Consider the following 25891-nt stretch of genomic DNA (forward strand, 5'->3'; position numbering starts at 1 on the left):
GTACTGCGCTCTGGGGTGGATACAAGCAAACGGGGTTGGACATGGTCCCTGTTCCAGTGAGGGCTCACAGTCTCACATCTCATTTTACAGATGAGGTAACTGAGGCACAGGGAAGTGACTTGCCCAAGGTCACTCAGACAAGTGGCGGAGCCGGGATTAGAACCCATGACCTTCTGACTCCCAGTCCCGTGCTCTATCCACTATACCATGCTGCTTCCTAGGCTGAGATCACCACCCTTCTCCAGGGGCCCAAGGTCTTCTGCTTTCCAGAATCTGCTTAGAATATGGGCCTTGGGTCCTGATCCAAAAAAGCCCGGCTGCAGCCCTGTTGCACTAGTTCAGGAAGCGTGCAGGAGGGAGGCAGGGTAGCCGCATCCGGGAAGGGCCAACAGAAGGGGCAGGAAAAGCCATTCTCTCTTTCCTTACCGCGTGATGGTTCTGCAGCTGCCCAGGTAGGCTCTTCTCTACACTGGGGGGCACATCGTAGATCTCCAGGGATGGGTCTCGGCTGTTGGGACCCTTGACCGCTAGCGGTGGCGTGTCGTAAACCTGTCAGAAGGTATCGTAAGTGAGGTCGAGCTACCCGGTCATAGGCAGAAGGAGCTGCCCGATCTTTGACCCACATGAGGACAGATAAAGATGACCACTTTCTCAATCAATCAATCAATCATATTTACTAGGCATCTACTGGCTCATTTCTACAGATGCTACTGTGCTCTCTCCCAAGAGAGACGCTACACTACACTTCTCTACACCGGGGGGGCACATCGTAGATCTCCAGGGATGGGTCTCGGCTGTTGGGACCCTTGACCGCTAGTGGTGGCGGTTTCCTCCATCTTGTACAGGAAACATGCACTAAAAAGCACACCAGATAGGAGGACACAATCGAGTATATAAAAGTGTATCAGAAGTGACAGAGAAGGTCGAAAGTCCCTAACAATTTACGAGATATGAAGGAGCTGCCCTGGTTTGGAGAGGATAAAGGTAGGGAGTTGAGAAATTAATCAGAGAAGACCTCCTGGAGGAGATGTGACTTCAGAAAGGCTTTGACGATGGGGAGAGGTGTGGGTCTGCCAGACAGGAAGGGGAGGGAGCTCCAGGCAGGGGCAGAGGGTCTAAGGATGATGTTGATGGCAGAAGAGATAAGAACAAGGCCCAATAACTGGACTGACTTGAGTGGAACAAAGAGAGTAAGTTTCACTGTAATGGAAGAAAAGGATGGAGGAGTAAGAGGGAGACGGCTAAAGCCAATCAATGGTCAGGAGTTCCTGCTTGTTGTGGAGAGGAATGGCCAGCCAATGGAAGTTTTTGAATAGACAGATGTTTGCAGAATGCTGTTTGAGAAAAATGATCTGGGCAGCAGGGTGAAATAAGGACTGGAAAGGGAAAAGGCTGGAGGCAGGGAGATCAGCAATCAGTCTAGACTGTACACTTGCGGTGGGCAGGGAATGTGCCTGCAAATTGTTGTATTGTACTCTCCCAAACACGTAGTACATTGCTCTGTACCTAGTAAGCACTCAATAAATACGAATGAATGAATGAACACTTACTATATCCAGAACACTGTACGAAGCACTTAGGAGAGTACAATATAGCAGAGTCGGTAGACATGTTCTCGGACCACAATAAGCTTACAGTCTGGAGGAGAGGCTGATGCCCCTTTGTGGCAAATCTAACACTTTACCCACTTACCTTTGCTCTTCAAGTTCCCCAGAGCTCTTAAGGGTTCCCTGAAGATAGGTGCTTCCCAAACCAACCTCGATCATGGTCTAGAGAACCAACCCTCGGCCCCTGCCTGCCACGAGGAGAGCGGAAGAAGGGAGACCCAGCACACAGGCCTACCACAATGAGAGGGCATCCAAGGCAACAGCAAGCAACACAAGCAGATGAGTGCATCCCCTCCTCCTGCCTCCCCTCCACTGTTGGGGTACGACTTACCTCCAGGCTGTATTGGCTCGTGGGCAGCCCTCTGAGGGGGGGCACGTCGTAGATCTCCTGGGGCCCCGAGGACATGAGGTGCCGGGGGATGTCATATTCATCCTGCTCCAACTTGGACGATTCATAGACATAGCTCTGCCCCTTTCGCGTGGGCACCACAACCTGCGAGAGACATTGGAGGGAGGGACATCGTGTGAACGTTCCACTGACTGGCAGGGATGCCCAGGCCCAGCGGTGAGGGAAGATAGAGGAAGTCATCTCCATCATTAAATCGGCATCATCGGCATCACCGTAACTGCTGCCACCATCATTGACTTCTCATTTATTGAGCGTCTCTTGGCTGCTAAGGATACCACAGGCTCAATCTCTGCTTTCAAGCCAATCGCCACCCAGGCACTCAAAGAGGAGCACCCCGAAGAGATATGGGGAACAAGACATCCCCACGATCCCAAACCGAGAGCCACGCCACCCATAAAAACCTCTATTAAATAGAAAGCTGGCTCCCTGATTCAGGCAATGAAATTCCAGGGGCGAAGACGCTCATGGCACTGAGCCACGAAAGACCACTCTTCCTTTGCGGCAGTTGCCATCCAGTTTTACCTCCAAGCTCTCAATCTGCAAACTCAGTTCAGAAGCGAGACAGTGGTATTCCGCCAAGCTAGGTTCTGCCCTCTGTTAAACTGCGCCCTGGCCCAGGGCCTCTTCTCTCTTCCCGGCCATAATGGAACCTCTATCCTCTTCTCCAGGCCCCCTCCCCCAAGGCCCTTGGGGAGAATTAGCCCTGGACATGCTCCCTATGTCCCTGACTGGCTCTGGAAGGATGTGAAGATCTGCAGAATGGATTCAGGCATTTCCTAAAAGCTCTGGGAAAAACTGGAAGGGGAGAGAGAGTGTGAGAGAAAGACAGAGAGCACATGAGCGTACAAACAGGCGAGGGAGGGTGTTTACTGGTGAAGTTCAGGAAAGGAGATTTAGTCAAGCAGGGAGAGAGAGGAAGGTAGAGGGCTGGGAAGGGGGGAGAGGAAAGAGGGGTGAGTTCTTTTTATGGTCCTCTCTTCCCCTCAGCTGCCTCCCATTTTGCTGATCCCAAGCCCTGCTCAACAGAGTTGGAGTCCAGAGAAGGACCCAGCTGCCTCAGACAATTGGATTGGTTCCCCCTCCACAACAACATGCATATGTACATGAACACAAGCACATACACCCACCTGGAGCCTCACATTAATGAATATACATGCTTCCCCTAAAAGCTAACTAAATACAGTCACCCAGTGGTCACTCTCGGCACACACAGAAAATGGGAAGATCAGTAGTCCCTGGGCAAATGGAACATCGGTCGTACTAAACTGTATCGTGCTTTTACTCTCCTTACATTCACCCCTCTAAAGGCATCTCAATGTAGACCTGCAGGTGCAGGCACGTGCCACACACAATCATGATAGAGAAACTTAACAGTAATAATCACCGTCATAATAATGGTGGTTTAAGCACTTAGCATGGGCCAAGCACTGCATTAGCACTGGGGAAGACACAAGATAATCAGGTTGGAGACAGTCCCCATCTCACATGGGGCTCATAGTCTTAGGGGGAGGGAGGGCAGGTCTCAGAAGCGGCATGGTTTAGTGGATAGAGCATAGGCCTGGGAGTCGAAGGACCTGTGTTCTAATCTCACTCTGCCACTTGTCTGCTGTGTGACCTTGGGCAAGTCACTTCACTTCTCTGTGCCACAGTTACCTCAACCGTCAAATGGGGATTTAGACTGTGAGCCCCATGTGGGACAGGGACTGTGTCCTACTTGGTTAGCTTGTGTCTACCCCAGCACTTAGAACACTGCTTGAAACATAGTAAGCACTTAACAAGTACCATAATAATAATAATTATTCTTTTTATTAATCCCCATTTTACATATGAGGTAACTGAGGCACAGAGAAGTTAAGTGACTTGACCAAGGTCACACAGGAGACAGGTGGAGAAGCTAGGATTAGAACCAGGCCCCAGGACTGGCTTCTTTCCCTTTGGCCTTCTTTATGAGGTGGGAAGAACCAGGGTGCCTGGCAGCTGACTGGGCCACCGGTATGTCTATCAAAGTCTGCTAGGTCTGTCACTCCAGGTATTTTCTCCCCTGGGGACTGTGCGAGCTGCACTAAATGATGAGGACTTCTCATTGTCATAGGTCCTGAGATTGGTTGGGCTTTATAGAGTTCAGGCTCTTTAATCCCCCTCACCTCTAGATCACCTGTGATCTCTCACCTCAGCCTCCAATCAATAGAGCTTGGTTAAATATTAAGGAGGTGACTACCAGGGTAATTTCTATGTAACCGCTGTCATTTTGTTCTCTCTATCCAAATCAGGAGGACATTGCCAAATTGTCTTTTGACCTTCCCTCCACCCAATCACAATGGCATCGCCCAACAATAACCTTGAAGGGGAATGGCTAAGCACGAGTATGTTTGCGCACATGCAAACACTCACATACACTTTGTGTTCAGGAAGTGTGAGGCAGGTGAGAGGGTGAAAAGTTCCAAGGTGAGCAATGATCCTGTGGGTACGTAAAAACAGATATATATGGGAGGGGGGACGTTTGAAGTGACCCCTAACCTTTCCTCCCCACGTCAAATATCATCCAGCCTGGTCCTGATTGGAACTGTGGCCTAAGGTGGATGTCCACCACAGGAAATTCTGAAAGATTCAGCTAATTTGTCCAGGAGAGGAGGGATGGAAGCAGGGAGAGGAAGATAATTCTTTTCTTTGGCCTGAATTAACCCAATAATTATTCAGTTCTCTACTCGGCCACATTTTGCTTAGCCCCCCGATCATTTTAAGTCACTCTTCCGTGTCTGGCAGTCAGACCGAAGCCATGGAGACCCATTTACCTCCGCCAAGCAGGGTGGCGCGGGCCAGGCCGAATGCCCGCTGCCTTCCCCGGGCCAGCTGAGAGCCCGAGGCAGGGGGATGGCCATGGAGATTGCAGGCTTGGGGTCGGCCGGTGGCCGCTCTTGGGTCACCCTAGCCACCAATGGCTGAGGGAATATGGGAAGATTCAGCCACCGTGCAACCTCCTTCCCTCGCCTTTGGTCGAGCGCCGCCTCTTGCCAGTCAAACGATAAGGGAAGTGGTCAGGGGCTGATCCTTCTTGTGGTTTGGGCTGAGCCACATGAAAGCAAGGGACGGCCACAGGAGACCCGACCAGGTCCGCAGGGGTCGGGAGAAGGATGAGGAGAACCCATCCCTGAGGAGATGCCCTGGGGCACCTGTGGGTAGGTGGGGTGGTTGAGGGGCTGCCTTGCTGAGGGGCCTCTCCACTTTCCTGCTGTGGCTTCTGAGATCCGTTATGTCCCTACCCCGGCCTTCCCCACCCTCCTCTGGAAGCGCTCATCCGGTAGCTCCATTCAGGCCCGAGTCCAGCTGCGTAAGCTGTGCTCGGTGAGACTGCCAGTGGCATGCAGTGGCTGCCTCTCCGATAGAAAGTTAGATAGGCAGCCCCTTGGGGGCAGGGATTATGTCTACTAAATCTAGGGCACTCTCTCAAGCGCTTCATACAGTGCTTCGCTTGAGAGAGTGGAGGGAGGTGATCGGAATCAGAGACTCAAGAAGTTGGAGGCAGGAGTTGCCTGAGGAGGCCGATCCACGGACCAAACCTGTCACACTTTCACCAGCAAAGGGAAACCTCAAACCCCAAAGTCCTCTCCGAGCTCAGTGCTTGGGACTATCCCTTTTCCAAGCCTGGTGGGGACGGGGCGTTCCCCGGAGGATTTGCTGGCAATTAAGGTAAGGGAAGCAGCATAGTGTAGTGGACAGAGCACGGGCCTCGGGGTCAGAAGATCATAGGTTCTAATCCCGGCTCTGCCATTTGTCTGCTGTGTGACCTTGGGCAATTTTACTTCACTTCTCTGTGCCTCAGTTACCTCATCTGTAAAATGGGGATTGTGACTGTGAGCCCCAAGGGGAACAGGGACTGTGTCCAACCCGATTTGCTTGTATCCACCCTAGTGCCTGGCACATAGTAAGCGCTTAAATACATTATTATTATTTTTTATTATTATTAATTCCCAGGTGATTACTCCGCTGGGGCTACATGTGGCTGACTAAAGCCGTTGAGCAGCGCTCCGCCGGGGCGGCAGCGGCAGGAGGAGGGGGAGGAGGGGGAGGAGAAGGAGGAGGAGGAGGAGCAGGGGAGGGGTCTCTGGGGAAATGGCATGACATCATATTCTATTTATACCTTCCCAGCCCCACTGCAAAGCAACGAGGGACCTGGACGGGAGACAAAGCCTGAGAAATAGCAGCTCCAGCCTATGCTCAGCCCATGCGGGGTCTGGCGAGCCTGTCCTTCACTGACGACCCCTGGACCAAACGGTCAGGAGGCAGAGAAAAAGACCAGCTAGATGCCAGGCTCTATGGGTCCCCTCCAGCCCCGGCCAAGCTAATCTAGGATAGGCGGAGGAGTGGGAAGGCCTCATCTGGGGTCTGTTGGCTTTCCAGATGGACACAAAGTCCCTGGTTCCCCGGGGCTGAGGTGGCAGGGCGAAGCCCCCAAAACAAGGCTCGATAGTTGAAGCGGCCCACGTCCGGCCGGGTAAACAAAGGAATGGGGGTCACAGCAATCGGCCCTAGCCCAAATGGGGACGGAGATGGATGTGGGCCAGCGAGGACCACCAACCAACCCCACCAGCCCCACCGCCTCTGGGGGAGGCTGGGGGCTCCCGTGGGCCTTTCTTATTAACCCACGGCGGGCGCCCTCGGGCCAGCTGTACCTGCTGGGTGAGTAATTGCTTCTCCATGTCTACTGATCAACCAGATGCAAATCTCTCCCCACTCTGCCAGGCAACGGGTCTTAAATCAATTTGGGGGTGGCCGGGGAGAAGGCTCTAGTATGAGGAATAGGCTCAGAGATGGATGGAGGGGTTAGGCAGGATTTAGCCTTGCTCTATGCCAAGGAAAGCAACAGAAAGGGAGGAGAGACAGGAAGGAGCAGTGACAATTGGATTATCTTTCCTGTCACCTCGAGATTCCCAGGTTACTAAAGGTCTATTATACTGACCCCCAGTGATGCTATTATTAGTATATAATACTACTAAAAATAGCTATATTACAATGTGCCAAGCACTATATTAAGTGCTGGGATGATCAGATTGGACACACTGTGTCCCTTATGGGGCTCGAGGTCTAAGGAGGAAAGAGAGCAGGTATTTAATCCCTATTTTATAGATGAGGAAAGTGAGGCACGGAGAAGTTAAGCGATTTGCCCAAGATCACACAGCAGACAAGTGGGCGGAGCTTGGATTATATAAACAGACATTCCCTGCCCACATTGAATTTATGTGTTTGACAGAGATCCATATGTGTGTCGGGAAGTGGCTGAGGTGAATGGTGGGCTCATTCCCTCAGAGCTAGGTGCTTCCTCCAGGGACTGGTCTCATCCCAGAAAGAGGGGCACGAGAAGCAGCTCTCGCTGGGACTTGATTTCCGGTCTCTCAGCCTTCGTGAGCAGCTCTGCTGTTTGTTTCTTCAGAGGTGAGGCCAGGGCTCGAGTACGTATCAGCAGGACCACCCGAGAGCTGGCTTTTTAGCAGGGCTCCTTGCCTGGCTTGGAGTTCTGTGATCCACCTCCGGCCAGAGGCAGAAGGGAGGAGCTTGGTGGGCTTGGGGATACCTGCCCATTCCTTTCCCACTGGTCAGTCAGAGTCAGCGCTCCTGATCCAGGGAGGGAACATCCCTCGTTGGCCTCATCTGGTCAGTGACACTCTCTGCCCTGCCCGGGAAGCCGGCCCTGGATTTCCATAACTCACAGGAGGCGGAAGCCTCAAGCCAGAGTCAACATGAGGGAACCCCATGGCCAGGTGATCGTACCTCAGCTTGCCCACTGGCCTGCGCTCTTTCCAGTAGGCCATGCTGCTTCTCTACTGGCTCATGTCAGACAGCCAGACCTGCCTGAGGCCCAGTCTTGCTGCCTGCCTCCCAGACAGCAAGGAGACACAATGCTCTTCTGATCACCCAGGCACGCACACCCGATTACACAGTGTGCATGGCGAGAGCGCGGTGGCTCTCTTTTGCTCCCTAATCTCCTGGCTAAGCACCTGCTGGTAAAGGAGGTGCAGATCCCGAGAGCACATGGTAGGGCACATGGGGTAGCTCAGGGTCGGGTTGCTGGATTGCTTCTCCAAAGAAGCTACAGAACAGAGAGTCAAGAAGCCCCAGAAAAAGAGGAACACCCAGAACTGGCCCTCTTCATCCCAGATCCTCAAAGACCCTCACTTCCATGGCCTCAGTCACGCCATCTCAGCTCACCCTGACCCGTGGGCCCGAAGGCCTAGGAGAGTGGAGGAAATTGCCCAGCAGGGCCAAGCGTTTAGTAGAATGTTCTGCACTCAGTAAGACGTCAATATCATTGACTGATTAAGGATTCTTCAACTCGACTGTCTTCTATCCACCCCAGCTCTTAATACAGTGTGTGGCACATAGTAAGCACTAAACAAATTCCACAAGTATTATTATGGACATCTTTAGATGCTTTTCACCTGATTCCCTTATTTTGTAGAAAGCATTTTGAAACCAGAGTCAACTGTTGTGTTCCTTATAATCCACACTATCGTGGCACATTGGTCTGCAAAGAGTGGGCACAAAGGGAGGAGATCTGAGCTTCTGTAGTTGTGCTTGCCCCACGGCCATGGCAGCAGGAGCCCTTGTCCATGTGTGAGTAACTGTGCCCACCCCACATCCACGGCAGCAGAAGTCCTTGTACATGTGTGAGAAGCAGCGTGGCTCAGTGGAAAGAGCACGGGATTGGGAGTCAGAAGTCATGGGTTCGAATTCCAACTCTGCCACTTGTCAGCTGTGTGACTGTGGGCAAGTCACTTAACTTCTCTGTGCCTCAGTGATCTCATCTGTAAAATGGGGATTACGACTGTGAGCCTCACGTGGGACAACATGATTACCCTATATCTAACCCAGCACCTAGAACAGTGCTCTACCTATAGTAAGCGCTTAACAAATACCAACATTACCAACATTAAGTGTGAGTAACTGTGTCAGTCCCATGTCCATGTCAGCAGAAACTCGTGTCCACGAGTGAGTAACTGTGTCCATCCCCCATCCACAGCAGCAGATGCCCATGTCTATGCTTGCGTACCTGTGTCCATACCACACCCATGGTGGCGGGAGCCCACGTCCATGTGTGTCCATAAACTTGAACACTGAGCAGCAGCAGCCCGGACCACTGCCCCGGACGGTGTGGTTCCAGACTAGGGTCGGACACCGCCCCGTGAGATGTTCTGAGCATAGTCCAGGGTGAATTCTGGGGTCAGGCCCTAATTCTCTCCATCGTCCTTTTGCTCTTTCATTAAAGATGAGCCAACCCTGGGTTGGTCCCAGCCACTTAGGCTATTCCTGGCCCCAGGGCCACCTGGCCTCAGCCATAGGCTGTGCCTGCGCTCTTGCCCAGGAAGTGACTCACAGGGGCTGATCCCACTGGGCAGAGCTCAGGTCTGGAGTCAAACAGAGAAAGGGCAGCTCCGATATGGAGCCCGCCTGTGAGATGAAGGCCCCGGAGTCAGTAAACTGTGGGAGCTGCCTCTGCACCTAGAAACCCGATGGCCAGGAGGTCTGCTTGCCCACATGTGCCCAAGTACAGAGAAGCCCCCTGAGCTATGGGGCTGGGTGTGGACACTGCCATGTGGTGCCGTGCACATTCTCTTGTCCTGGGCCCAGCCTTCATGGCGACCGCGGACCACGTGTGCCCGCGGGGCCTCCTCCAGCCAGTCCCCGGAAAGGCTCCGGTCCACAGCCCTCCAGTAACCTGGCAACGTCCCCAGCTCAGCACGCGTCATTCTCCATTAAGCAGATCTCCAGTTTGGCAAAGCCGGCCCCACTGACGCACTCACGTCCTTACACTTCCCGCTGCCTTGCCAGGCGTCTGGCTCTCCCGGGTCCCAGGGCCCGGCCCCTCTCCCAGGCCTCAGATGCTCCCGCTCACAGCACCTTCCCCCAGCATCCAAGGTCTCCCTCAAGACTCTGTGAGGGCAGGAGGGCCAAGGGTCGGCCTCTCCACTCCATATGAGAATTATTCCTTACCAGAGAGTGGGAGAAACAGATTCAGGGGCCCACAATAAGTGGACACTCCTCTGCTGGGCTTACAGTAGAAGTCCAGATACCCAGCTTCTCGGACTCTGGCCCCTCACAGCAGATGAGACCCTATGGCAGGGCGAAGGCCCACGGGGATGCCCCGGCCCTCTTGCATCCTGCTCTCTGGCCCATAGACACCCTGGGCCTATCTGGAGTTTAGGCCGGACCGGGTTGAAGGGGAGAGAGACGAGTCTGGCCGAAGACCTCTCTCAGGCCAGAGACCAAGGCCACCGGTCACCTCAGCTGTGACCACTCCAGAATCTGGGCTCAGGACGGCTGTCCGTGCCCCCTCCTTCTATCCCAAAGCCGATTACCGGGGCTGGGTCGGGGAGGCAGGAAGTCCCCACTCCCCCAGCCCCGGGGCGGGGACAAGCATGATCCCATTTCTCCTTCCCCCACCGCCGCCTCCTGGAAGGGAGCAGTCTGGGCCGGGGACGTTGCCGCCGCCGCCTCGGCTTCTCCAGACGCATCTCCCTTCCAACTTCACTCAATTTGATTCTCCTCCAGAGCTATTTTTAGAACCACCTCCGCCACGGCCAAAACCTGCGGAGGCCCCCGTGGTGGGACTGCACTGACTCACGCTGCCTGCAGCCCCTCCCTCCGGCCCGGCTGGCGGCTGGGACGGCGGCTGGGGCAGGAGAGGGGGGCGCCTAGGGTCGGGCTGTCTGACGGGCGCAGAATCGCTGGGTGGGGAAGGCACACGCCAGTGGGAGGGATGGTGGGGGGGAGCAGCCTGCGTGGCAGGGAGGAGAGGCAGATGAATGGCTGCTAGTTAGGCCTGGGTGGTTCTAGAGCCAGGAGCTTCCTGGAATAAGAAGAGGAGGCATCGGTGGGAGAGTATGGGGATTTGCCCAGGCAGGTGGTGGTCTTGGCTCGTGCCAAGTCTAGACCCCAGGCAGACCCCCTCCGACACCTCTTTGGCCTCCCACGACACACCCCATTCCCGGAATGCCCTCCGCCTTCCCTCGGTTCCTCATGCCCTCGCCTCGCCCCAATTCCAGCAGCTCCCGAAATCCTTTCTACCTTCAGAAGCCTCTTGACCAACTTGCAGAGGAGAGCGTACCATCCTCTCTTGGTGTTCTTCTTTTATGGTATTTGAAAAACGCTTACAATGTGCCAAGCACTGCACTAGTGCTGGGGTAGATACAAGATAATCAGGTTGGACACAGTCCACGTCCCACATGGGGTTTACAATCTTAATCCCCATTTTACAGATGAGGTATCTGAGGCACAGAGAAGTGAAGGGACTTGCCCAAGGTCACACTGCCGACAACTGGCGGAGCCGCGATTAGAACCCAGGTCCTTCTGAGTCCCAGACCCACTCTCTATCCACTAGTCCACGCTGCTTCTCATCCTCAATCATTCCCTGGCTCTCCAAGCAAGCCATGCCTAGAACACCCTCTCCACTCATCACACGCCAATACGCCCTGACCTCTCCGTTTACTGGTGCTATCTTGACCACCGTCCCTTATTTAGTTGGAGCCACAGGGCTGACCAGCCAGCTCCTGTTCTCAAGTTTTTAGGGCCCAAGGATGTGGACTTGGGCCTCTCTCTGCTCCTTTGGGCATAGGGGCGTGGCGGGGGGAGGGGGCCAGGTTTCTGACAGTAAGTCTATCCTGCCCTTCTCACTGGCCCTCTCTCTGCTCACTTCTGGGTCTATGTTGGCTCTTGGCCAGAGCCACCCTTCTCAGCCCCCAGTACTGTGGTGTGGAACGTTGCAGCACCTCTAATCAATCAATCATATTGAGTGATTACTTTTTATTTATGATATTGAGTGCTTACTATGTGCCAGGCGCAGTACTAAGCACTAGGGTAGATACAAGATAATCAAGTTGGACACAGTCCATGTCCCACATGGGGCTCACAATTTTAAGCCCTATTTTACAGATGAGGTGACTGAGGCACAGATAATTTAAGCGACTTGCCCAAAGTCACACAGCAGGCATGTGATAAAGCTGACATTAGAACCCAAGTCCCAGACCCGTGCTCTATCCACAAGGCCACACTCCCTTCTCTGTGTGCAGAGCACTGTACTAAGTGCTTGGGAGAGAGAATAAAATACACAGTCCCTGCCCCCAAGGGTTTACAATCATGTCGGGTGTTGGAGATGGGAGAAGGGCAGAGACATAAAAAAAAATTATAACAGAGGAAAAAGTGCTCAATTAGCTGAGCATGTAATTCGATACGGACAAAAGTGCAACAGGAGGTGGTGAGGTCTACGTGCTCACAAGAAAACAAGGAGGGTGAGCCCTGGGAGGGAGAAAAATGAATTGGGGAAGGCCTCCCGGAGGAGGCGGGATATCAGAAGAGCACTGAAGACAGGAAGAGCTGTGGTTGGCAAGTTTGAAGGGAGAGGGAGTCGTGGGGTCTTATGAACTCCCCAAATCTGCTACCACCCCTGAGTTCTGTCAAGTTTCATTTTCCCCAGTCCTCAGCTTTCAGGGGGTGGTGGGGAGAGAAAGGGAGGCTATTACACACCCAGGACTCCAGACACTGTTCTCAGAACCACTCAAGCACTTGGGAGTCAGAGACAGCCAGCAGCAGCATGGCCTAGTGGAAAGAGCACTTGAGGCCTGGGAATAGGAGGAAATGGGTTCTATAATCCCATCTCTGCCACTTGCCTGTTGGGTGACCCCGGGCAAGTCACTTCACTTCTCTGAGCCTCAGTTTCCTCACACAGAGGCTGTAAGCCCCATGTGGTACAGGGCTGTGTCCAATCTGCAGAAACTGTACCTACTCCAGAGCTCAGTAAAGTGCTTGGCAAGAGCGGGTGGCGGGACTGAAAGAGAACTTGGGAAAGAAAACCTCCACTGGGGCTACCATCTTCTGACTCAAAATCACCAGCAGGAATCTCCCTGGTATCTAATTTTTCAAGTTTCCTGGACTTCCTGCTCCGGTGGCCGGGACACTTGGTCTCAGCATTCCCGCCTTCTCCAATTGTCCCGTTTGTCTGTCCTTGGGGCCACCGTAAATCCAGCCCTAAACACTTGCCCCCAGCTCCCCTCAGGTCCTCCTCCCTTCCCCTCCCCCGGGGCCCCTAAGCCACTGACGGCCAGTCTGGTCCTTCTCCCCCCGGCCCCACCACCGCCCGGCATCTTGGAAGTTACTCGGTGGCAAACCAGCGTGCCCGGGAACAGCTGCAGGGAGGGGAAGGGTTAAAGCAGACCCAGGAGGGCTGTGGTCACCCCCTAGCCCCCACCGCTGTTGCTGCCACTCTCACACAAGAGCTTAAATCTCTCCGGGCTTTTCTGACTTTCTGCCAAGAGCTCCTGCCTTGAAAATATTTTCCATTAAAGATAAATAAATACATAAAAAAAGGCTGCTGGTAAAGTAAATCTTGCTGGAAAACTCCATTGAGAGTCTCTGCTCAGCTAATTGCAGGTCGACCCAGCTCTTCCCTTTTGATGTTCTCAATTAGCTCTACCCAAAGCCTTCTCTACACAGAGGAGGGGTGGGGAGGGAGGGAAAGAACAAGGCCCAAGCAGAGAGCAGGAGCTGGGTCTGAACATGAAGGCAGACACTGGACCTAAGGAAGGGAGGGGGAAGGGGAGGCAGGAAAATACAAACAACCCCCAGAGTCAGGGACAAACGGGGGGCACAGGTATGAAACAAGCAAAATGATCCCACAAAGGGGGGGGGGGAAGAATGGGGGGGGAGGGAGAAGGAAAGAGAAGACAGAAAGCAAGAGCAACAGAAATCGAGATTCCACAAGGAAAAGCCCACTCGCACACAGATTGGAATGGGGAAGGCATAAACAGACAGCGCCATTCCTTAATATACATCAGTCAACAGCCAGTCCACTTCTACTGTCCACCTCTCCCTCATGGTGGTCTGCCCTGTCCAACTTGGTTCTTATAAGTTGGGGCCACTTCCCTGGATGGACAGATGGAAGGATGGGCACACACACACAGAAAGGCAAGTGGACTTAGAAGAGGCACAGATTTCAAAAGTCCACGCCTGGTCATGGTTCCAGGCCCGCCCCCACCCAGACGGCCCCCTTTCCCCACACACCCTTCTGGCCTCTAAACGTAGGCCAGGATCCCCGCTAGAGAAAGAGAAACTAAGCTGTCAAGGTCAACAGCTCCCAGGGAAGGGGGAGGGGAAGGGCGGGGAGGGACAGAGAGAATAAAATTAAGTTAATGGACTCTGGGCTGTGTCCCGCACTGGACTCTGGCCAGGCTGCGGCAGCGGGGCTGAATTATTTATTCCCCACGGAATCTCACCAGCTACTGCGAGGCCCGGGAGGGTGGGTAGGCTTTTTTTCCCCCTCCTTTTCAATTTGGTTTCAAGCTCAGAAGACAGTGTCAGCCACAGCAATCTGATAGGAGCAAGCAGTGAGGAGAAGGTAGCCTTTTTGCTACCTCACAGGGCCTTGTTAGGGGGAGGTGGGTGAGTGGGGATAGGGCAGGGGTAGGTTCTGCAGAGCCAGGGAAGGCCAGAAGAGAAGGCCAGCTTGGCCCCAAGGTGCAGGTTGAAAGATGGCAAGAGGGATCTGGATCCCTCTGGACAAGAAGCCATACCATCCAAAGACACTCCAATGAACAGAGGATATAAAGCTATTAGCGTCAACCAAGAATGGCAGCAGATTCTCTGGCTCTACCTTCCCTTCCTGTCCGTGCATCTGGCCCAAGTGGGCAGCGCATTCCTGCTGCCTCTGTGGTCTGGATGTCCAGGGGAGTAGAGGGAGGCAGGCTAGGGGCCCAAACGATGGTGGAGTCCACCAGCAGCCCACCCCAGGGCAGGAAGGCAGACAGTCCCCTGCTGCTCCAGCTGTCCCAGCAAGGCATAGCTGAGGCCCAGCCTGGGGCAGGGAGAGAAAGAGAGAGAGAGTGAATGTGCCTGTGTGTGCTGGGGGAGGGGGTGGGATGGACGGAAGGGATGGGGTTCCCTCACAACCCAAGATGTCACTTATGACCTTCAGATCTGACAGATCAGTTGCAACCATTCCTCGGAGGTGGTGCAGGAACTGCCAGGGCGGCGGCTAAGGCTGGCACAGTTTCCCAGGGCTCTGGGAAAAAGCCCAAATAATAATAATAATTGAGGTATTTAAGCACTTACTATGTGCCAGGCACTGTACTAAATGCTAGGGTAGACACAAACTAATCAGGTTGGACACAGTCGCTGACCCACACGGGGTTCACAGTCATAATCCCCATTTTACAAATGAGGTAACTGAGGCCCAGAGAAGTAAAGTGACTTGCCCATCGTCACATAGCAGACAAGTGGAGGAGCCTGGATTAGAATCCAGGTCCTTCTGACTTCCAGGCCTGTGCTCTATCCACTAGACAATGCTCGAAAGCCAAAACACTTAGAGGTTTACCTGGGGGCAGGGAGATCACAGAGGCTTGCACACCAGGGCAGGGAGGCTTGACTAAGGTCACGGGAGTTCTCTCTCTTCACCTGCTGCCTGCTCTGGGAAAAAAGGTCTGAAAATGGGTCCCTTTGGACAACCCCTCCCCCAGAAATGGGGAAAGTGTGGAGTGAGCCAGACCAGTCAGAGTGGCCTCATTGGCAGTGCCCTGCAACAGTCCTGCCAGAGCTTTGGAGCTTCATGGCTGCTCCTCGATACAAACTGAGGAGGGCGTGGAAACCGTAAAAAAACACAGAGAGGAAAACTGGCCAGGATCACGTTGAGTCCATGGTCCAGCTGGAACCAGGAACTCCCAGGCCTGTGAGCCCCAGGCTCTGACCTAGTATCCTTTTGGGGTTATAGCCCTGTCCCTCCAACATTCACCAGGAAGTCACCACAAATAGGGGAGACGGGGCACTGCCTGGACGGCGGAGGCCTAAAAGGGGCTTCTTGGTGAGGCCGTTGGGGTTTCTCTTTGCAGAAGATGGGTCTGTGCTTGGAGAAGCAGCATGGCCTAGTGGGTTCTAGTGCTGTGTGAGCTTGAGCAAGTCACTTAACTTCTCTGTGCCTCAGTCACCTCATCTGCAAAATGGAGATTAAGACTGTGAGCCCCACATGGGACAGAAGGGACTGAGCCCAACGTGACATCCGTGCAGCTACGCTTAGTACTGTTTCTGCTGCATAGTAAGCATTTATATTCCATAGGAAAACAAGAGAGATGGAAGGGGAACCTAGGGATTCATCACCCCTGCACAAACACACGCATACGTGCAGCTCCTGACTGGCCAAATGAGAAACCAGAAGCTCCAAAAGCCCTGCTTTTGACCCAGAAGGAGACAAAAAAAAATGCAGATAGCCAAGTGCAGGCACCCATAGGACATTTCAAATCAGACCATCTAAATTTGCACCCAGATAAGCTGCTTCTAAAAAGGGACACAGGAAAGAGGAGGAGTGGCACAACTGTCCGATCACCACCGTCCGGGAGCTGGTTCAAGAAGTCAGTGGTTTGCAAGAAGCTTAGATGGTGCCAGGGCCCTCAAAGCACTGTACCCAGCTCACTGTTACTAATCACTGGGCTTTTGGTTACGCATTTACTATGTGCCAAGGTTGGGACTAAGCACCAGGGGTTGATCCAGCTCAGTGCCAACAGCTTCTGCCTCTCCCGGGCCCAGGCCAGCACCTGTGCTGCTGCTCAAGTCATCTCTTTGTTCACACCCAAGCCCCTGCACTGCAGCCGGCATCTTTTAGCTTGGGTTTCCAATTTTTGAAAAGGGGCCAATTCTTCAAGAAGACAAGCCCCTCGCTCGATGGCAGCTGATCCCACGACTCTGGGATCAAGCTTGTTCCCTAGGCAGGCTTCCCCCGCCTCTGCCGCTTGGAATCTGTCCCCCCTCCTTCTACCTCTCATCCACCTTCTTGGTCTGAGGTGGCTCCCTTCCTCTTCCTCTCTCTCTCTCTCTGCTATGGTAGGTTCTGGTCTGATGAAAGGGGAAAAATCCTTCTTTATCATCAGGTTTGCCAACCAACCCAGTCCCGAGAGACTTACTGGAGTCTGACAAATTTGATTTCACATTGGAGAAATACGGACATTAGCTGGTGAATTATAATAACTGTCAGTGAGATAGGGATCTCCTGGTTACGGGACCAATGTCCAGAAATTGAGGCCATTAGATAAAGGATGCCCAGCTCCTTAACTAACATAGGCAGAATCCCATCTAATAATAATAAGAATAATAATTAATTATGGTATTTGTTAAGCGCTTACTATGTGCAGAGCGCTGTTCTAAGTGCTGGGGTAGATACAGGGTAATCAGATTATCCCACGTGGAGCTCATTTTTTTTTTAATCCCCATTTTTACAGATGAGGTAACGGAGGCCCAGAGAAGTTAAGTGACTTGCCCAAGGTCACACAGCAGACAAGTGGCGGAGTCAGGATTAGAACCCACGACCTCTGATTCCCAAGCCCGTGCTCTTTCCACTAAGCAATGCTGCTTCTCAACAAGGGTGTAGGACAAAGAGCAGGGGCCACTTTGCACCCCAAGGGCATGAATTCTATTTTGACACATAGAGGCCAGGAATGGTTTGGACCAGACCTCGTCTCCCTCCTCACCTTCAAAGCCCTCCTAAAATCACAACTACTCCAGGAGGCCTCCCCTGAGTAGGCCCTCATTTCTCCCATTTGTCCTTTCTTCTACAATGCCGATGCACTTGGATCTGTACCCCTTAATAACTTGAAATTTACCCCAGCCCCACGGCACTCGAATACATATTTTTAATGGTATTTGTTAAGTGCTTAATATGTCAGAGACTGTACTAAGTGCTGGGGGTAGCTACAAGCCAGTCAGGTTGAGCACAGTCTGTGTCCCACATGGGGCTCACAGTCTTAATCCCCACTTTACAGATGAGGTAACTGAGGCACACAGAAGTTAAGTGACTTGCCCAAGGTTCCACAGAAAACAAGTGGTGGAGCCAAGATCAGATCCCGGGTCCTTCTGACTCCCAAGGCTGTGCTCTATCCATTGCTCTACCCATTACGCCACGTCGTTTCTCTACACTCTGCCATCTTCCGACGGTAATTTATTTTAATGTTGGTCTTCCCCTCTAGACTCTGAGCTCTGTGTGGGTAGGAAATACATCTACTAACACTATCATACTGGTCTCCTCCAAGCACCTAGTACAGTGATCAAAGTCCAGGAAATGTTCAATAAATACCACTGATTGATCATTAATCTCCCAACCTAATCTGTACGCTCCAGCTGCGGGCTGGCCCAGGGCCGAGAAAGGGGAGGAGAGGGGCCGAATCACCTGGTTAGCACTCAACCACCATCTTCCCAAACCAGAGTGGTTCCGTGTTCCTGGGGAGATGGAGATAAGAGCTGTGGGGATGTATTAATAAACGCGTGGGGTGAGTCACTGGGGTGCAGGTCTCGGGGGCCTATTAATAAACATGTGAACTCTGAATCACCCAGAGATGGGCCTCTCGAGGAGGAAGTACCATGATCTGGGCCAGCCCGGCCTCTCCCCCCCAGGCTACCTGCTCTCCATTGCCCCGGGTAGACATAAGACTTGGGGGGAGAGAGGACAGACCCAACTGTAGCCAAGCCCACCCGGAATCCCCTTGCGGTGTTGAACAATCCGGGTTGGCCAAATGGCCGGTTGACACGGGATGAGGGAGCCCCAACAGATGGCTTTGAAGGAGCCGTGAGAGACACAACCAAGAGCCTGGGCAAGAGGTCCCAGGGCAGGAGAAAGCCCAAAGAGAGAAACCTCAAGTCGAGCCAGCCCCGCTCCAGAGAAGTTGCACAAACTGGCCCGCTACCCGCTTTCTGTCACCAACACGGTAACCACCAGACCATTTCAGCAGCCCCTTTCTTGGAAGAGTTCAGAGCATGTGAGGTTTTCTTGTAATAGCATTAGCCAAAATGCCTTCTTTCTTGTCTTATCTCCCCGCGACCGAGAGCCCAATTCTTCTGTTGGTCATTGGCCGCTCCAGGGACGCTCTGAGCAGTTAAAGAATAACCAGTTAAACCCTTGGTCTAGTGCTCTGTACCCAGTAAGTGCTCAATAAATACCACTGATTGGTATTTAAGTCGATATTCATGGATTTCTGACTTCATTACGTGACAGGGCTTTCCAGAAGCACGAACCATAATTAACCCCGTTTTACAGCTGAACAAACTGAGGCACATAAGGGAAAGTGCTACCAGCTGAAAGCATGATCACAGTGCCCTGCTGGGGGTGGGGGAGGGACCCTGACAGGAGAACAGCTTCTTCAGCAGGGAGGATCGAAAGTGAAGATGCTACCTCACCATCCACTGGTCCTTAGAGCCAGGCTTCAGGGGAAGAAGAAATGAGTGGGCAGAGAGGATAAGCTCAGCATGTCTTACACTGTGAGCACCCCGAGGAACGGGGACTGTGTCCCATTCCCAACTGTTTATTCTTTTCGGGCTCTTGATACAGTGCTCTGCACACAGTAAGCATTTAATATAATAATAATTGTGGTATTTGTTAAGCGCTTACTGTGTACCAGGCACCGTACTAAACTCTGGGGTGGATACAAGCAAATTGGGTTGGACAAAGTCCCCGTTTCATATGGGGTTCACAATCTTAATCTCCATTTTACAGATAAAGTAACTGAGGCCCAGAGAAATGATTTGCCCAAGGACACAAAACAGACAAGTGGTGGAGTCAGGATTAGAACCCATGACCTTCTGACTCCCAGGCCCATTCTCTATCCACTACACCATGCTGCTTCCTAATATACTAATAGATGGTGCCCTACAGAGTCCTTCCGCCTTGGACAGGGAATAAACTCAGGGAAAATAAACAATGGTGGCATTAGTGGGACCTACTGAATGGGTTTGCCTTTGGGAATTAACAAGCCTCCAAAATCCCTGCCATGGGTGAGAAATCAGAGCCCGCTCCGTGCTCCACGGCAGTTACCTGTGTTCCTCTGCTCTCTGGGGACAGATTGCAAAAACAAACGGCAGGAAGGGACGCAGAGCAGAAATGCCGGCGGGTGGCTGGGTGTCAAGATGGATTCCCCAGCTCCTTGGAGGAGCCACATGTGTCAGGGAGCTACTTCTCTCTTCAAAAGCCCCAGAACAACCCAGTAGGTTAAAAAAGTCAGAATCACTTTCACTGACCGCCTTCTCCCCTCAGCAGGGGCACCCCCAGGGCCCAAGTCAACCATCTGGGCACAGTGTAGGGGCACCAACTAGGATTAACAATAAACTCAACGGCGCAAAAAAGGGAAGGGAATAAACCCTCCTCAGTTACTTTTGCATGGGGTTCTCCTGACACTTCAATGGGAAGAAGGGAAGGATGGAGATGAGTAGAGTATACTCCAGAGGCAGACCCTGGATCCCTTCGCATCGTTGTTGGGGGACATCAGAGGGGATGGGGTGCCCCTAATGCTGGGAAGGTTGGGGAGTGGTGATATTTTGGTGGGCTGGTGGGGTGTCCCATGGACTAAAGGTCCTGGGAGCCAAAGCTCCTGATTGGTTTGAGGAACAGAAACCCGGCTGTTTAGGGAGCCAGCCCTCTCTTCTCTGCTCCCATTTGACCCTGGAGACACCTTATGTTGAGAGCCCACAGACAATGAATGCCCTGTGGCCAGGAATCTTCCATCCCAGCTGCCGCCTCTTCAGTTTGCAGCAGCAGCGGCTGCAGTGAAGAGACGACTGTCGCCTGAGAGGCTTTGGCGGCTGTATTTCTCACGGAGCCCAGAAGAGAGCCAGGTTTCCTGACGCCCACCCTGCCTTCCTGCTGGCGGCAATTTGCCGAGGAGACTTGCGGCTCCCTGTTTTTAGCACCCGGAACCCGAATCTGAGCAGTCGAACAATTGAAATTCTTAAATGCTGCTGAGCGGGTGCTCATGGGCCAATATTGGGACAGACCCCCGGGACCACCTCAGCCCCGTTCCTCGGCTCAGCCACATGAGGTCCCTCCCACTTGCCGCTCTGTTGCCGAGTGCACCCTCCACCAGTCAATTCAATTCAGTTCTTCCTCGAGCCTGGGCAAGAAAACCCACCACGTTTCTGAAGACCTCGAGCCGAGAGGGTTCCAATGCAAGGTGAGCAGCACTCACCGCCTGGCCCAGGCGTCAATACCTGAACTCGGATGCCTACACCCAGACCAACCGGGCCATCCCTGTTTGTCACCACCCCACCCTGACCCAGGAGACAGCCCACATCCACCCTGGCACGTGAGCATCACGGTGGCAATGGTGGGCCAAAGGAGGACTGTCGCAGGGGAACACTGTACCTTGGCTGGCGGCTTCATCCCGTCCCAGCTGCGCGCGTCCATGGACGGGGGTACCTGGTAGATGTCCTGGCCCAGCCCGGCGGAGGGCGGCACCTGGTAAATATCCTGGGGTGGACTCCCGGGCCCCGAGGGCACCTGGTAGACCTCCTGGGCTGGGTTCAGAGATGACTGTGACACCTGGACCTGGTGGTGAGGGCTCTGCGTCTGGTAGAGCGGCGACTGCTTGCTGGAGGTGGGGGTGCCTGGGTAGACACTCGCCGGGCCCTTGCTGGGTGTAGGGATCAGGTAGACGCCTTCCCCCGGGGACTGGTAGGCCGGGTGCATGAGGGCATATTGCGAGGCCGGGGATAGCCCAGAGTACAGCCCCTGGGAGGCGTGGGGGGACTGCATTTGCCCTTGGCCGGGAGTCCCGCCCGACTTCTTCTCGTACATGCCCACCAGGATCTTCAGGCGGTTTCCCGGCACGATGCCCTGCCGCCCATGCAGCGAGCAGAGCCACCAGCCGTCCAGGCCCTGTGTGTCGCGCTCCAGCACGGTCATGATATCCCCCTTGCGGAAGGACAGCTCATCCGGGGACTCGGCCACATTGTCGTATAGCGCTTTGGCTAACACGTTCTGCGGATGAGGCGGGAGAGAGAAGAGTTAGGTACCATTCCTTCCCACAGTGCCCTCCCTCTCCCGCCGCCCGCCCGTCCCCTCCGCCTCGCTCAGCCTTCGGATGCCCCCGGACCCCAGCTCCATCCCCAAGCTGAGGCCCAGCGACACCGCCTTCTATCTACCTCCGGGTTGCACCCTGGACTCTGGGTAGTTGCAGGGAAGTGTGAAGGCTCTACGGCCCCCTGAGAGAGCTCCCAGAGTCCAAGGGGGTGAGTGAGATGTCACCTAGGTCCTTAGGCCAACCAGCTATGGTTCGGCACCCCCGGGTGCCCCAGAAACACTTTTTTTTAAAAGAGGGCGGGTGAAGAGCTGTCAGTTGCCCTGCTGAGCGTAAGGCCAGGGAACAGAGCGATGGAAAGGACCAGGTGTTGGAGGGTGGGGAGTTGGGAAGTGAGCAACGGGCCTGGGTGAACAGGACCAGCTGCAGAGGTGGGAGGAGTGTTGCACTGAACCTCCCCCTCTGGGAGTCAAAATTTTCCCCTGGCTCAGCTTGAACGACAGGTACTCTGCCTATGACTCCACACTCTTCCTCAGATGGGGTGGCAAACCAGCCACCTCGCTGCATTCCTCTCATAGCAAAAGCGGGGCAGGAATGCAGGAAGCGGCAGCCCCAGGAGGACAAGGACCTAAGGAGCCCCAGGACCATGGCTACAGGCCTTAACCTGAGAAGCAGCGTGCCTTAGTGGAAAAAGCACAGGCTTGGGAGTCAGAGGTCGTGGTTTCTAATCCTGACTCCGCTACTTGTCTGCTGTGTGACTTTGAGAAAGTCCTTTCATTTCTCTGTGCCTCAGTTTCCTCACTTATAAAATGGGGATTAAGACTGCGAGCCCCATTTGGGACAGGGACCGTGTCCAACCTGACTAGCCTGTATTTACCCCAGTGCTTAGAATAGTGCTTGACACATAGTGAGTGCCTAACAAAATACTATCATTATTATTATTATCAACTCCATGGGGCTCAGGGGGTCAAAACCAGACTCGGCTCCCAACTCCTCCACCTGATGGAAGGTGCCTGTACCAGTGAGAGAAGTTGGGGACAGAGTGGGAACAGGGAAGAAATTCCAACTGGACTGTGTGAAACATCGGTTTCCTAATCAATCAGTGGCATTTAGTGAACACCCACGATGGACAGAGCACTGTACTAAGCGCTTGGGAGAGTACGAAAGAGTTGAGAGATCCAATCCCTGCCCTCAGGGCCCTTTCATTCTTTCCATATGCCCTTGCCTTCCTAACCCGCTGCTAGCTGAGGGCAGGGAGGGGGCTTGCCCAACCAACAAAGGATCTCCACAAACAGGAGGCCTGCAGAGTAAAGGAGATTATCCAGGCTCAAGGAAGCTGGGAACAGTGTTAAGCCAAAGGGACATCCAGGTCAGAGTTCAGACTGTGGCTGCCCCCTTACGTAGTCTCAACTTCCCTCTTCTGAACCCTGTCCCTCTTGTGTTAGGGGTCTGTCCCAGCCCCGAGTAAGTAGCTGGAGGTTTGGGGGATGAGGAAAAGGGGAGTAATAGAGGGGGCCTGCAGCCCCCTGTAGAAAGAGCTGGTTCCTGCTGTAAAATGCTGCACATCATTTCTGGCTGGGGTGACCAGTGGCTGGGTCAAGATGGCTCAATGGCTCAGAGCAAAGCCACCAAGGCAAGGGGAAGACAAGGACAGACAGAGCTTCCAAGGGCCAGCACTCAATTCCGGTCCAATACCCAAGCTGCTTGCCCCCTGAGCCGGAGGGACCTGGCTTTTGATTACACCTGCCTGGGAATGGACTTGGGGCTTGGTGGGTAAAATGACCACCTCCCTGCCGGTCTAATGGGACATCCTCAGGCGGCAGGGGCTCGGATCCCATGTCCTGGAGCAAGGCCGCCGTGAATTGCTTGAGCATCCTTGCTGGGGTCAGTGCTGGGAGGAACCCTTTTCCTGCACTTCCTCATGTTCCATCCTGTTTAATCTTAAAGACTTTCCTGTTTTCTCCCAGCAGAGAATACTGTAGTGGGGCGGGGGCAGGGGGGGGAAGCGGGGGGGGCGGAGCAGCAAGCAGTGGTGAGAGAAGGGTTGAATGATAATTTGAGAGCTCAGGGACCCAGTCTTTCTCCAAAGGCTCACCTTACTTAATAATTGTGGCACTGGTTAAGTGCTTCCCATGTGCGAAGTACTGTACTAAGCACTGGAGTAGATCCAAGATCTGATACAGTTCCTGGCTCACATGGGATTCAGAGTGAAAGGGGAGGGAGCACAGGGATTGAAGTCCCATTTTGCAGATACAGAAACTGAGGCACAGAGAAATGAAGTAGCTCATCTAAGGTCACACAGGAGACAAGTGGCAAAGTCAGGATTAGAACCAAGGTCCTATGACTCCCATCCTGGACTCCTTCCACTAGGCACTTACCCTCCCCACAGCTCATCTCATTTTTTAGGGTCACTCCAGGCCAGCCCCAGCCTTTAGGCTAGGAGCTCCCTTAACCCGTCCCCACCTTCCAGAGTCCTGCTTTCTCTCTCTCTCTCTCTGGCCATAGGTCTGGGCTTGGTCGGACACTGCAGGCTGCTGCTAACAGAGGCATGAGGTGGCTACCCAAGCCCAGCTTCCTGCTCCCTGTTCCCAAATCTCAGGAAAAAATGCAAGGCAGCACCAGCTGTTCCCAACCCCAGGGACGACCAGGGACCTGGCATGTGGGAAGTTAAGAGGAAACAGAGAAGTGATGGGAATGTAAACAGACAAACCGGGGCGGCAGCTCGTGGGGAGGGGGAAGCACAAGGAGGAGTGGGGAACTCAAGGGGTTGGTCTGGGGGGAGGAGGACAATGTGATCCCCTTTTTCTTTAGAGGGTGGGACACAGCCTTCTTGAACGGAGGCCCAGACTACGATTGTCAGGAGACAGGAAACTCTAAAGCTTCTGTGAGATCAGAAGTCTGAATGAAGCATCTAATCAGGGAAATGGGGGGGTGGGGGGCGGGGGGCGGGGAGGGGATGGCTTAACCCTTTAAAACTATGCAGCTAGCTTCTCTCACTGGGCCTTCACATCCTCCCTTCCTCCACCACTCTGAGAAATGGAGAGGAGGATGTGAAAGAGACCCTCACCAAATACCGGGTCGGAGGCAGGGACAAAGATATGCCATTCGAGCCGGAGATTTCCCAAATATGGTCTCTCGCCTGCCTCTCCTCAGTGTACGAATTACATCCTGTGTCCAAAGCTGCCTGCTTGGCGGCGGGGAGAGGGAGGAGGGTGGGTGGAAACAGGACCGCCTACAACCATGACCCCAGGATGCAGCCGGAGCCTCTGGCTGGGCCCCTCCCGCTCGACACCACGCTCTGACCGGGTTTCATTTCCATTTCGGGTCGCTGGCTCCTCTGCCCACCCCCTAACCTTCCCAACGGACAGGAAGTGCCTGGAAAGTGAGTCAGAAAGAGAATTCCCCTCTAGCCCAGTCAGCGACAGCAAGTCCCCCAGGGGGCGGGGAAGGAGGGGGGAGGCAATCAGTTCCACACACACAGCCTCAACTGCACCGGCACAAAGGGAGATGGTTTCTCCCTCTCACCCAGCCCCCGGGTCCCCATACCCCCGGCCCATTCCTTCACCACAATGAACCACGCTCAAGGGAGAAGAAAACGCACAACAGAGCTCTCTTTCTTCCCAAATCACCTCCGCCCGCCTGCCTGCCCACCTCCAAAGGACCGGCTTGCGCTCTGACCTCAGCGATCTGCTTCCTGTACAGAGCCATCAACTCCAGCCTTCCCAGAACCGCTTTCCTCTGCCACTGGAGAACGGGACAACTGTGGAGAATCTGGGCTGGTTCCTCCAATCCTAGAGGGAACCGTCCCCAGTGAAGCAACTCTGGGGGAGCGGGCAGGGGGCTGGAGTGAAGGAAGAGAAAGAGGAGGAGGAAGAGGAGGAGAAGGAGGATGAGGAGGAGGAGGAGGAAGAGGGTGGAGGCCGGTGCCAGGATGGCCAGCTCTGTGAACGGAATCCACATGACCAGTGCAAGAAACCCAGAAACCCCAGCAGAGACGGCGGGTCCGGGATTGGAGTGGGGCCATGAACTTGCCTTTCCTGTTCAAGATGTGGGGGAGAGAGGCAGCC

General features: G+C 53.9%; 1 protein-coding gene across 2 annotated transcripts in view; it reads right to left on the reverse strand.

Annotated features, from left to right (window-relative positions):
• The window catches only part of BCAR1 (BCAR1 scaffold protein, Cas family member), a 111022-nt gene that overhangs the window by 8853 nt on the left and 76278 nt on the right, over window positions 1-25891 (reverse strand). For both annotated transcript variants that reach the window (XM_029075135.1, XM_029075134.1), the window contains exons 2-4: window positions 21170-21784; window positions 1939-2100; window positions 427-549 (exon numbers count right to left, since the gene is read on the reverse strand). In XM_029075135.1, coding sequence (XP_028930968.1) covers window positions 427-549; window positions 1939-2100; window positions 21170-21784 — 900 coding nt within the window. The remainder of the gene's footprint in view (window positions 1-426; window positions 550-1938; window positions 2101-21169; window positions 21785-25891) is intronic.

This window comes from Ornithorhynchus anatinus, chromosome 11, assembly GCF_004115215.2.
Source record: "Ornithorhynchus anatinus isolate Pmale09 chromosome 11, mOrnAna1.pri.v4, whole genome shotgun sequence".
Lineage (NCBI taxonomy): Eukaryota > Metazoa > Chordata > Mammalia > Monotremata > Ornithorhynchidae > Ornithorhynchus > Ornithorhynchus anatinus.